Source organism: Equus quagga, chromosome 5 (assembly GCF_021613505.1).
Source record: "Equus quagga isolate Etosha38 chromosome 5, UCLA_HA_Equagga_1.0, whole genome shotgun sequence".
NCBI lineage: Eukaryota > Metazoa > Chordata > Mammalia > Perissodactyla > Equidae > Equus > Equus quagga.
In genome coordinates, this window is record NC_060271.1 from 99,749,024 (window position 1) to 99,763,537 (window position 14,514).

General features: G+C 37.9%; 1 protein-coding gene across 1 annotated transcript in view; it reads right to left on the reverse strand.

Moving 5' to 3' along the window:
* Positions 1–11,549: 11,549 nt before the first annotated feature.
* The window catches only part of MSH2 (mutS homolog 2), a 75,396-nt gene continuing 72,431 nt past the window's right edge, over positions 11,550–14,514 (reverse strand). Inside the window, exons 15-16 of the mRNA XM_046663248.1 lie at positions 13,678–13,853; positions 11,550–11,859 (exon numbers count right to left, since the gene is read on the reverse strand). Of these exons, the coding sequence (XP_046519204.1) occupies positions 11,689–11,859; positions 13,678–13,853 (347 nt within the window). The 3' untranslated portion in view covers positions 11,550–11,688. The remainder of the gene's footprint in view (positions 11,860–13,677; positions 13,854–14,514) is intronic.

The following is a 14,514-nucleotide window of genomic DNA, read 5'->3' on the forward strand; positions in this document are numbered from 1 at the left end:
GGAGAAACAAGCTCAAAGAATCCAGGGTCCCTGATGCTCATGGAGCCGGCTTACCTAGACTTCCTACCTCCAGATTTCTTTTACATGGAAGAAAAATAACTTCTATCCTAATCTACTCATATAAGATGATCTTATCGAGTGTCCACACACTGAGGACACATCATCTCTACACCCCAGTTTCCTCATTTATAAAATGGGATATAGTAGTATTTACTTAATAGGTTCTTGAGAATAAACAGTGCCAGACACATAGCACTATAAAAGTGTTGGTTATTATTATGTCTTATTTAAGCTACTATTTTCTTAACAACTTTATATGAAATGTAATTTACATACCATACAGCTTGCCCACTTAAAGTGTACATTTCAGTGGTTTCTAGCATATTTTCAGAGTTTTGCAATTATCACCTTGCTCTAATTATAGAACATTTTTACCACCCCTCAAAGAAACCTTGTATCCGTTAACAGTCACTCCTCATTTCCCCTCCTCCTCCCTAAGCCTCGGTATGTTTTATTTTTAATAGTAAATTCTTTTTAATCACAACTTTGAGGTGCTTGAAGACATTTTGTGATATTAGATACTCCTTGATTTAAGATAGACAGATTTTTCCTTTAGATTTATACTGAGAATTTAGATTGTCCCCAAGAGAAGGACCTTATATTATAATGCAATTTATTTGGGGTGAGAGTATGACATTGTGTTTGTTGGATTTTTCTTAAGGTGTCAACATGCAAAGTAAATAATATCACGATTTTTCTTTTTCCTGTTACCTTGCAAATATTTTTCGTTTCTTTCTTTTTTTCTAAATTACTTTATTGAGGGCTGGCCCTGTGGCAGAGTGGTGAATTTCATGCACTCTGCTTCGGCGGCCTGGGGTTTCGCTGGTCCAGATCCCTGGCGCAGACGTGGCACCGCTCATCAGGCCATGCTGAGGCAGCGTCCTATATAGCACAGCCAGAAGGGCCTACAACTAGAATATACAACTATGTACTGGGGGGCATTGGGGAGAAGAAGAAGGGGGAAAAAAAAAAAAGATCGGCAACAAGTGTTTTTTAATTATTTTATGATTTTTTAAAATTATTTTATGGAGGTAATATGGCTTACAACATTGTGTAAATTTCAGGTGTACGTTACTATATTTCAGTTTCTATATAGACTGCGTCGTGTTCACCAGCAGTCCAGTTTTCATCCATCACCATACATATGTGCCCCTTTACCCCTTTTGCTCTCCCCTCAGCTTCCCCTCTGGTAACCACTAAAGTGTTCCACATGTGAGTAAAATCATACGGTGTTTGTCTTTCTCTGACTTATTTCACTTAGCATAATATCCTCAAAGTCCATCCATGTTGTCACAAATGGCATGATTCTGTCTTTTTTATGGCTGAATAGTATTCCATTGTACATATATACCACATCTTTATTCAACCATCAGTCGATGGGCACTGGGTTGCTTCCACTTCTTGGCTATTGTGAATAATGCTGCAATGAGCATAGGGGTGCATATATCTTTTTGAATTATTGATTTCATGTTTTTTGGATAAATACCCAGTAGTGGAATAGCTGGATCATTTGGTATTTCTCTTTTTAATTTTTTGAGAAATCTTCATGCTGTTTTCCATAGTGGCTGCACCGGTTTGCATTCCCACCAGCAGTGATGAGGGTTTCCTTTTCTCCACATCCTCTCCAACACTTGTTATTTCTTGTCTTGTTAATTACAGCCATTCGGACAGGTGTGAGGTGATATCTCATTGTAGTTTTGATTTGCATTTCCCTAATAATTAGTGATGTTGCACATCTTTTCATGTGCCTGTTGACCATATGTACATCTTCATTGGAAAAATGAATATCAGACATTGAAAAAATGGCTCTTCATGTCCTCTACCCATTTTTTGATTAAGTTGTTCGTTTTTGTTGTTGTTGAGTTCTTTATATATTTTGGAAATTAACCCCTCATTGGATATACAATTTGAAAATATGTTCTCCCAGTTGGTGTGTTGTCTTTTTGTTTTGTGGATGGTTTCCTTTGCCATGCAGAAGCTTTTTAGTCTGATGTAGTCCAATTTTTTTTCTTTCTTTCTTTTTTTTTTTGTGAGGAAGATTGGCTCTGAGCTAACATCTCTTGCCAATCTTCCTCTTTTTTCTTGAGGAAGATTGTCACTGAGCTAACATCTATTCCAATCTTCCTCTATTTTGTATGTGGCACACTGTCTTAGCATGGCTTGATGAGTGGTAGGTCCATGATCAGTATCCGAACCTAAGAACTCTGGGATGCAGAAGCAGAGCATGCAAACTTAACCACTGTGCCACCAGGCTGACCCCAATTGTTATTTTTTCTTTTGTTTCCCTTGCCTGAGTATACATGGTATTCAAAAAGATACTGCTAAGGCCAATGTCAAAGAGTGTACTGCCTATATTTTCTTCTAAGAGTTTTATGGTTTCAGATCTTACGTTCAAGTCTTTAATCCATTTTGAGTTAATTTTTGTGCTTGGTGTAAGATAATGGTCTACTTTCATTCTTTTGCATGTGTCTGTCCATTTTTCCCAACACCGTTTATTGAAGAGATTTTCCTTTCTCCATTGTGTGTTCTTGGCTCCTTTGTCAAGGACTAGCTGTCCTTAGATATGTGCTTTTATTTCTGGGCTCTCAATTCTGTTCCATTGATCTGTGTGTCTGTTTTTCTGCCAGTACCACGATGTTTTGATTATAGCTTTGTAGTATATTTTGAATTCAGGGAGTGTGATACCTCCAACTTTGTTCTTTTTTCTCGGGATTGTTTTGGCTATTCAGGGTCTTTTGTTGTTCTACATAGATTTTAGGATTCTTTGTTGTATTTCCATGAGAAATGTCATTGGAATTCTGATTGGGGTTGCACTGAACCTGTAGATGGCTTTAGGTAATATGGACATTTTAAATATGTTTATTCTTCTGACCCAAGAGCATGGAATATCTTTCCATTTCTTTACATTTTCTTCAATTTCTTTCAGTAATGTCTTATAGTTTTCAGTGTATAAGTGTTTTACCTCCGTGGTTAAATCTATTCCTAGGTATTTTATTCTTTTTGTTGCAATTGTAAATGAGATTTTGTTTTTGGTTTCTCTTTCTGCTAGTTCATTGTTAGTGTATAGAAATGCAACTGATTTTTGTATGTTAATTTTGTACCCTGCGCCTTTACTGTATTCATTGATTCTTTCTTTTTTTTTTTTTAAGATTTCATTATTCCTTTTTCCACCCAAGTCCCCCCAGTACATAGTTGTATATATTTTAGTTGTGGGTCCTTCTTGTTGTGGCACGTGGGACACCGTCTCATCGTGGCTTGATGAGCAGTGCCATGTCCACACCCAGGATTCAAACCGGTGAAACCCTGGGCCGCCAAAGCAAAGTGCATGAACTTAACCACTTGGCCACGGGGCCGGCCCTCATTGATTATTTCTAATAGTTTTTTGGTGGATTCTTTAGGGTTTCTATAGAGAGAATCATGTCATCCTCAAATAGTGACAGTTTTACTTCTTCCTTTCCAATTTGGGTCCCTTTTATTATATGACTATTTAAATAAACTTTTAGACAGTTTTCTTATTCTGTATTCATTTTCAATTTAATTGATTTTTATCAAAGCAATAAATATAGTTTAAAAAAATCAAATTGTAGCATCACAAAATTTATAATAAAAAATAGCAGCCCCCTTCTCAGTGCTGCCCTGTCCACCGTTCCAGAGGTAACCACTGTCAGGTCTCTTAGAATCCTCTAGCATTTATCTCCATATTTTTAAATAAAATGCTTATACTGTGATTTCTTTATTTTCCAATTTTAGACATTATCTTACAGATAGAGTAGCAGATTTACTCTTATACCCTTCCCCCATCCCAAATACAGTTGGTTTTTTAACTATTTTTCTTAAATCACTTGTTGATGTTTGAATTGTTATGACTAAATAAGTAAAATTCACCATTGTGGGGGGCAATATACTTTTTTTACTTTTTTAAATATCATGATATTTACTTTTTTTTTAAATAAAGCTTCGGCATTCCTGGAGTTAATGATTCCACACCCCCTTTCTTCCCAATCACTTTTTCTTTGTAGCTATTATTAATTCAACCTCAGGCTCCTCCCACTGCACTCAAACACAGCAGGTCCATTCCTTCTATTTTCACCCTGTGTCCATCCTCCCTGGGAGCCCCGTCCTCCACCTGGCTGCTCTTTTCAATCCTGAAAGCTGCTTTTACTTAAGTTTCCTCGAGTCCACTCTCCCCCAAACCTAGACTTAAGCTCGTGGAGCTGAAAGAGGCCGGGAAGTGCTGCTTTGGTCTAACCACCTTGCCTTTCCTTTCTCAGGTAAGCATGGGTCCTCCCCCATTCTATCTGCTTGGGACACATTGGGTCTTTTTTCTCCGTGTCTGATTTTAGTGAGGGGGCCACCAAAAAGGTTTGAGGGAAAGTATCATCAATGAGTATTTCTAAGCCTATACTTGGAAGCTAAGATCACAGCTAACAATAAAAAATAAAGCAGCAGGGGCCAGCCCGGTGGCATAGTGGTTAAGTTCTCACTCTCAGCTTCAGTGGTCCACGGTTCACTGGTTCGGATTGCGGGTGTGGACCTATGCACCACTTCTCAAGCCATGCTGTGGCAGGCGTCCCACATAAAATAGAGGAGGATGGGCACAGATGTTAGCTCAGGGCCAGTCTTCCTCAGCAAAAAGAGGAGGATTGGCAGCAGATGTTAGCTCAAGGCTAATCTTCCTCAAAAAAATAAAAATAAAAAAATAAAGCAGCAAAGTGCTCTACTGCTGATTAGAGAATTATGAGCTAGATTATTAACATGAACTTAAATGGGACCACCTCATGGGGGCCCATTTGGAAGCTAGCATAGGCTAACTCAACCAAGGCTGGAGCTCGTTTTCAGTATGTATGGGAAAATCATTTCATATACTCATGAAATATTAGAGACCACCCCAGAGGACACAAACTGGTGGCCCTTGGACAAAATCAGACCTGCAGATATATTTTCTCGGCCAGCAGTGTTTTTAAACTTTTGAATGCTTTTAGGTTGGGGTATTCACCTTAACCCCACTATTCTCTGCATCCGAACCTGCCTGGCCCTGAAGGAGTGGCACTTGAGAACTCTGATAATCCAACCCCCTTAAATTACAGAAGAGGGGAAAAACCCAAGGAGGGGCAGTTTCAAGTCACACAGCTGAGTGGCAAAGCGAGGACTGACCTGACTCCACAGCCTTCCAGATACAGCACATCGCCACTCACTTCAACTCCACCTCATGTCCTGCCCTGCACGGCCTCAGTGATCAGTTTACTCACTAAGCACATATTCAGAGCTGAGTGATGGAGAGAACCTCAGCGTTATTCCCCATAGGCTGGATAAAACATTCTTGGCTTAAGATCGAACAAACATAACCTCCAAGTCAAGCAGTCAGAACGTTTGAGCGCACCAGCTTCGGTATCTTGCTCCAAACACTGCTGACATTTTTATTTGGTCTCCCCATCATACAAGCTTCTGGCTGGTCAACTCTCTTCTCATCTAAACATGATTCTTTGTCCACACAGGGTACAACGCAATCACTTATTTAGACATCAGCATTTGGTGGCTGGTGAACTTCTGAAAGAAAGCAGCTTCCTAGCTACTCAGGTTCCTTTGGGTTAACAAGCCTGGACAGCAGCTTCACACTAGCCATGAACCAGCATGGCCTCAGGTGGATGCCTCTTGCTGTGTCCATGGCAACCAAGAGAGAAGCCGTCCACAGGCGTGCCAGCTTCCACACCAGAATTAGAAATACTTAACACCTGTACCACACCTTGCTCCGTTTTCCTTAACTCCTGTTGCATTGCCTACACCAATTTTGACACTAAATAATATTTAGAAAGATTAAATTTGTTACACGTGTACATCTCAGATTCCTAACTATATTTTAAGCCTCTAAATTTGGAAAGAAAAAAAAGTACAGATTTTGGAGACACATTGCTGGGTTTCAAATCCCAGCTCTGCCACTTACTGGCTGTGTGATAGGCAAGGTACGGATCCTCTGGGTCCAGGTGTTCTCATCTGTGAAGCGCAGGTAATGGAAGTGCCTAACTTTTAGGACTAAGAGGAAGCCTTTTGAGGAGCCCAGCAGAGTACTTTGCCCTTTTCAGATACTCACAAAGTATGTGATGTTGCCAAATTGTTCATCCATATTGTAATCTTAAGGATTCAGGGCGGAAAGTCATTTCCATGATTGATTTGGCTGAGCCAGACAACGTTGAGCAATAAACATCACATTAGAATTGATAATATATATGAAGTCCTGATCGTTACATGAAGAAAAAAATGGATAAAATACATCTTGCTGGATAGACAACGCATATTAAAACTTCAGATCAGTGGCCGAACTGAAAATAGTTGCATTATCTTAATTAGATTTAACTGTACTTAATTTGGTTTTAAGCTATCTCCATTCAAGATTATTCATAAAATTAAAGTGAGTGCTAATTATAACTGATAAGTGTCAACAAAATTCTAGGAAATAAACCCAGTAGTAATAGTGGGATAATACAGTTAATTGCTATGGCTGTGTTTACTCATTGATTCTGAACACCAAGGAATTCATTGCCATTGTTCTTTTGTTAGAATAAGAAATTGTCCACTGACAGAACTTTCCTTCCCTCTAAATTTAACCGCTTAAGGGAGTTTATAATTTCTCTTTCCCTCTTCGAGGTGAACCAAAGGCAGCAGCAGTGTGCTCTTCTAGTCGCCAAGTCTAGAAATAAGATCAGGGCAGTCCAGCGAAGGCTGCCCAACATCCCGCCATCAACATATCGTTCATGCCACTGCTGAATTTCCTACATAGCTATATGAAAGATGTGTGTGGGCACTTCTGTTTGGACAAACCACAAGCCAAACTGAAAATATGCTAATATACATTGAATTTGGACCATGTTCTGGATGTTGTCTGACACCATGAAACACTGTGCTTCCAGAGAGGTGGGGAAGTGGCTGTGTCGAAGGTAAGGTGAGGGCTCCCCATTTCCCTCCTCAGAGAACAGGAGGCATTGCTGCCAGCAACGAGACCTTGTCTACAAGGGGCTACTTAATCTGCGATACCCTAGCACTACACCAGAATGTTCACAGACATCTGAAAACTAGCCAAATAGGTAAATTCTGAAGCAGAACAGTAAGAGAGAACATCAGCTCTATCTATCAAGGAAAGTGGAGGGGGGAGAACATTAGGCAGAAAACTTATTTTAATTTGGATCCTCTTCCAGATTTAGTTTAAAAATGTATGTATTACTCTGGGCATTTTCATCATCGTCCCCAGCCACACCCTATCTCCTTACCTCAAATACACTGAACCTAGGAAAGCAATAATAGAGATTTCCTTTGTGTATGAAAATTCTTTACTCATTTGTTCTTCCCCATAAGCTGATTAACATTGTTTAATATATTTCAGACCAGGGACTGGTTTTTCTTCTGACTGTTCTGCACACCATTTTAATCAACAGAATGTAGCTAACAAGCTTAAAGAGCCGCTCAATACTGCATCAGCAGCTCATACCATATGCTGTGGGTGAAAACATACTTCCCAAAAAAGCTAAATGCAGAAAGACCAAGGATAGAAGATGCATTTAATACTCAAGAAGTCTAACAGGATGTGCTTAGTATGTGGAACATTGAGATTTTAAGGGGAAAAAGTTTTTCTTTAAATATATCTATCCTAAAACATCTTTCTTCTGTTCAGCTACAGTTTTTACCCTGAAAACACTATTTTAAGGAAGAAAATCAAATTAATTACAAAAACAATTGCATCTTGGATGGATTCTTACTGCTTTTAAAAAATGCAAAAAATCCTGTCTTTTCTCAGAAACGTGGTTTTGTGGCCAACAGATTTCATCATAACAATATAGTTGAGTACTAAATTTGGGGTAATATTTATATATTTGGCTTTATTCTGGTATTACCCAAGTTCGAGTGCAGAAAGAAAGCCAAACCACATTACGATTAAAATTTTAGAATGCAACTGTCTTTTGATAGATGAGAAATTAGTTGATCGTTTGCTTTACATCCACCATTCCAAAAGGAAGCAGACTCTAATTGAAGCCCTGGTTGCTTTATTAGCATATTCATGTAATAAGCAAAGCTTAAGTCTGAAACATCTTAAACAGGTCTATTATGTGTTTTTTCATTGTTGAAAACATCTTAGAACTAAACACTGTCTCTTTTAGAGAAATGAAAGCAGCCTGATTTATCACAGCTTGATAGACTGCGTTTTCTTGCAATTGACATCCCCTCCTCCCACGTCTTGTAGCCCTAACAACTAAAACCATGGACTGATTTCCATTTTGGATGTGCTTTTGTGCAGCCTTCTAAAAACATTCTTTCATAGCTAACCAGGGGATGAAGTATTTCACTGGAATTTTAAAATTGCTTTTTTTCTTCTTTTTCTCCCAAAGCCCCCCAGTACATAGTTGTGTATTCTAGTTGTAGGTCCTTCTAATTCTGCTATGTGGGATGCCACCTCAGCATGGCTTGATGTGTGGTGCCATGTTCACGCCCAGGATCTGAACCGGTGAAGCCTGGGGACGCTGAAGCGGAGCGCAGGAACTTAACCACTTGGCCGGTCCCTAAAATTGCTTTTCGAATGATATAAAAAAGTCTTCCACTTATAAGTGACTAAATTATTTTGTTAACCAATAAAATTGCCACATTCATAAATTTTTCCTTTTTAAGTTTGCCTTCTTCCCAAGCTTTTGGCATCCAGAAAAGGAAAACTGATGTAACTCACTCTAAATTATCAATGATGATGAAAAAAGAGCATGGTAAATTAAGATGAGCACTTTAAGGGGCTCACTGGACTTAACTTTTCATTTGTTCTCGTATCAAACTTTAAATGCTTAAAACATAATTGCATAGTTCAACAATAATTATAAAGCAAGTACCTGCATAACCACCACTCAGGTCAAAACACAGAATGCTCCAGAAGCCCCCTCCCCATCAGCATGCCCATGCCCCTAGTCAACCACTCTCCTGACTTGCACGTTCACCTTGTTATTTTCCTTTATGGTCTCACCTCCTATGAATGCACCATGAAACAGTATTTCACTTGTTCTTCAACTTCAGGCGAATAGGAAAAAACTATCATTCTTTATCTGTCATTCCTTTTGCTTATTAAGAGTCCATCTGTTAGTTTGTGTAGCTGTAGTTCCATTTTCATACCTGGGCTGTTTCCACTTTCCAATTTGGGTCTATCACAAACATTCCTATATGCACATTGTGTACAAGCATCTCAAGAGTACACACCTAAGAATCGCTGGGTCACGTGCATGTTTTCAACTTTACTAGATTATTCCCACCAGCAGTGTTGTCCCACATCCTCACCAACAGTTGGCATTGTCACACTTTAAACGATTTTTAATCTGGTAAGGGTGGAGTGGGGGGTGGGGTGGGTGGGAGGAATAACCCAGCATGGTTTTCATTTTCATTTTTCTGACTGGTGATTAAAGACCTTTACAAGTGTATGGACCATTTAGATTTCCGACTGGGTAAAGTGCCTGAACTTTTTTTAAAACAAGTTTTATCGAGATATAATTCACATACCAGACGATGAACCCATTCAAAGTGTATGAGTCGTTTTCAGTATATTCAGATATGGGCAACCATTGCCAATTTTAGGACATTTACATCTCAGAAAAAAACCCAGTACCCTTTAGCTCTCACCTCCCTAGCCACCAACCCCTATGCAACTGCTAACCTACTGTTTCTACAGCTTTCCTTATACTGGACTGTCTTATGAATGGAATCACAAAATACATAGGGTCTCATGACTGGCTTCACTACTGTTTCCAAGGTTCATCAAAGTTGTAGCATCTGTCAGTCTTTCATTCCTTTTACGGCTGAATAATATTCTACTGTATGGATATCCCTCATTTTGTATATCCATTCATTCATCCATTGATGGACATTTGGGTTGTTTCCACTTTTTGGCTATTATGAGTGATCCTGCTATAAACACTTGTGTACAAGTTTTTGTGCGAACATCTTTCTCTTGGATATATACCTAGGAACGGAAATGCTGGGATATATGGTAACTGTTTGAGGAAATGCCAGCCTGTGTTCCAAAACCAACTGCATCATTTTACATTTCCACAAGTAGCGTATGAGAGTTCCAATTTCTTCACATCCTCATCAATACTTCTGTTTTAAAATTGAAGTAACATTGGTTTATGACATCATATAAACTTCAGGAGTGCATCATTCTGTTTCGCCTTCTGTATAGACGACATCATGTTCATGAAGTCTAGTTGTCATCACCACGTAAATCTCCCACCCTACCCGTTTCACTCTCCCCTCCGGTAACCAACAATCTATTCTCTGTATCTGTGTTTACCTTCCACATGAATGAAATCATAGAATATGTGACTTTCTCCACCTGAGTTATTTCGCTTAGCATAATTTTAGCTATCCTAACAGGTGTGAAGTGGTAGCTCACTAGGGTTTTAATATGCATTTTCCTGAGGACATCCTGCGTCTTTTCTTGTGCTTATTGGCCATTTCCATATCTTCCTTGGAAAACTATCTATTCATATCCTTTGTCTTTTAACTGGGTTGTCTTTTTAGTGATTTTATAGTTCTTTATATATTGTGGATATAATATCCTTCCATGTTTTATGTGGTAGCGATATCTTCTCCCATTATGAATCTAATCTTTCCACTTTGTGATGTCTTTTGATGAAAAGAAGTTCTTAATTTCAGTAAAGCTAAGTGTGTCAAACTTTATGTTGTTTGTGACTTAAGAAATTTTTTCCAACACTATTTTGTATTTCCCAAATATTCATAAAAATATTTTCTTACACTATTTTCTATGGAACTATACGCAACTAAACAATAAAAGCTTGGTAGTTTTGCCGTGTGCATTTAGGCCAAAAATCCACTGAAGTTAATTTTTATATATGACATGGAGTAGGGATCCAATTTCATTTTGTTCCTGTATGGATACTCCATCATCCCGTCACCATTTATTGAAAACACTGTGTTTCCCCGCCCCCATTTTCAGTAGGACCAGCCACTAACTCTTAACATCTCCATCTCTTTCCTTTAATAAAAGAAGGAGACCAGTCAGGGTTCCCTATCTGAAAAGATTTTGTTAAAATCCAGATCTCAAGCCTCACCACGGCCTGGGGGTGGGAGAATGGCAGACGGGGTGGAGAGTCACATGAGGGCCCTAGATTTATAACAAGTTTCTTGGCTAATGAGCATGCAGCCAAGCTGGCTCCTGCCACCAGATGGACACTCTGGACAATCACTGGTAACAATTTCCACGGTTCCTTCCAGCTTTAAGATCCTCTACTTTTACAAAGCCTCTGGACTACTTGTCTCTTCCCTACCATTTGGGAATAAACATGTGTAGAAGACCTATTACAAAAAGAATACAATGCATATCAAATTCCATAAACTACATAATTTTATTTATAAAATTCAACGTATTGCCTACTATTGCCCATGTCCATTTAAGTATTCCTCATTTTTCAAAATAAAGATCTTTGAAAATGTACTCAAGTAGAACAAAGTATTACTAAATATTTTATTAAGTTGATATCCATGGGCATCAATTGCCAACACTATGAAAAAAGGTTAATATAAAACAATACAAAAGTATTACAGACAATAGCTTATCAAGATTATCTTCACTCCATTGATGTGATTTTCTCATGCCGTAACCTTTATTCGTGAGATGATTTCATTTACAAAACTATTATTCTTTGCTATCACCTCAGCTTTCAGCTGTTTTAACTTTATTGTGATGTTTTCTTCTGACATTTCAGTAAAGGGCACTTGCTTCACCTTGGATAGAAACTCTTGAATAATTTTTTCACCTTGCTGAAAGACAAGTGAACATTCATTAGTCTTTAAAATGTCTTTTCTAAAAGTCACGTTACATAGTAATGAATTGTTTCACTAAATTTCTATCCAAACATACCACCCACTATATATAGAATATATAGCAAAGCACTCGGTTGACCGTATTTCCTCATAGCAAATCATTACAAGGATATTTAGTGTATTTTCAGCTGCTAATGACAAAGGGGCCGAATACTTTAGTAGTTCCCAAATCCCTCAGCTTTTATTCTTCTGGGAAAAAAAGAACTCAAAGTTTACAAACACTGTAAAGCATAAACAGTCTCTGAAAATTTAATACTCATACATATGCACAGGATGTTTCTTTTTATTTTACTGCCCAGTTATTGCCATTCTAGAGAATATGGTTCTGACTTGCCAAGTGTGACCTGTGGCTAAAGTCCACAACCCACATTCCTCATCCATAAAATGGGGATAATATTACCAACCTCACAGGGCTGTTGTAAAAACTGCAGAGAATTCATATGTGTAAAGTGCTTGGAGCAGTGCCTGGCAAAGGGTAGGCACTATGTAAATATTTATTATTGCAAATGAAGCAGAACTAGAAAGTCTGCTTTTCACACAGGGAGCTAGTTGGTAGTAAGTACCTTAAAGGTGAAAGGTAGATAGCCAAATGATAAGATACAGAAGAAATACTTCTCTATTAAATAACAAGTGTACTTTTTTTCAAATAAAGATAAAATCTAGACTGAGTAACACTGATAGTTATGATTGTCTCCCTTAGCTTAAAATTTTAGCAAAATACAATGTAATTAACATTATCAGAAGTACATGGCTTCTGTTCTAACTGGAAACCAGAGATTCCATAAAAGAGCCTATCCACTCCCAGACTAGTGACTGCTGCGGTGCTCATACCAAGACCACTCATATTCAGGAGGGCAATTTCCACACTTAAAAGCTATTAACAAGTTAGAATACATTTCTCCTGCTTGTACAGGTACCACAGATAAAAGAATACCTTTTAAGCTCAAAAACCAAACATATCATCTATTATTGGTTTAATAATCATCTCTCCTTTGAGTAAGAACAACAACAAAAACTCACTGGGTAATAGCTAAAAATGTGATAAGAAGTTATTGCAATGTATACCACAGTAAATGCTGCCAGGACCCCACAGTGAATTATGATTCTTTTATTTTCATTATTATAGAGAACTAATACTCTTTTAAGTTTTAAAAAACACATTGGGCATATGCTTATATCTTTCTGTGTGAACATCTAAACCTCACCCTCACCCAGAGAAGGCCCAACTCAGGATCCACTTCTCCCATGAGAATTGAAACATCCTGCTCACAAGGAGCTTTCCTGAGTAAACATTTGTCATATGCCATTTTATTCTCTATGACATATTCATTATTCTTGTTTCCCCAAATAGATTCTAAACAACTGGAGAAGAGAAACTATATTCCTTTGGTAACATCTTAACGATGCACCAAGTAAATACACAATTTAACAACTTGATCTATTCGTTTATGAATTAAAGATGTGCTTGGACATCTCTAACTCTTTTGAATTACTTATTTTAAACCTAGACTAATATTCTTATCCTCCTCCTTTTTACTGGTACTTGAACTGCTATCTTTCATCATGCAAATGTACGTAGTGCAGAAATCAAAATGATACAGATGGAGTTCTTGCCATGCAAAGAAATGTAAGTGAAAGCCATAATGAATAATCAATCAACAAACATTAGATCACATAGGGAAGAAACTCACCTTGGTGACCTGCTATATGTAACATCACAGAGATTAAATAAACTACAAAAACAATCTGACACACCTCTCTTTCCAGATAGCACCTCTTTGCTGCTGGTTCCATTTCATCATATTCTTGTGACTCTCCAATATTCTGAAACTCCTCTAGTTCCAGGGCTTTTTGTTTAGCACACTCTATTACATGCCTAGGGAAATTAGCAAGCTCTGCAACGTGAATCCCAAAACTTTGATCACAGATACCTACAAGAAATTTGGAGGGTGTGAGAGGCAGCATAGGAAGAGACGGCAGTTATGTAAATGGGACTTTATACTTCTCACCTTGTCATTAGGAAACTTAATTTTGTATTATTTCAAATACATTAGCCAAATGTTTCAGAGCAACTTAAAGGAATTTTAATTAAGCCTCCAGTGAGAAGTGATTATGACTTGGCACACAGTGCTGCATTTTATCTTTGACAAATGTAGTAGAAATCATAAAAATAGCAGAGGAAAAGCTTGACAGATAATCCTCAAAGGCCTGGACAAATATCTGAATCTGCAGAAAAATTAATCAACTCAGTATCTCTCTCAGGTTTTCTCATTTCATAAGGGAAGAACTAAAGTACTAAGAAAAAAAGAGATCAACGTAAAAGTGTCACTAATTAGGAGGAACATTTAATTCAAAATATACTGACATTATTAGTGAATGAATGGTCTATCGTCCTATCCTCCGGATCTGCCTACATCATTTTCTAGAGATGGCGACTCTGGAAAATTGGCCAAATATATTTAAATATTTACAATACTTTTCTTAGAAAAGTTACTTACCATTCTTACATAATCTCATTCTGATTCTAAATTACTGAAAACAAATGATAATGGAATTTGACTCAAATCACTAGTAAATTTAGAGACTAGGTAG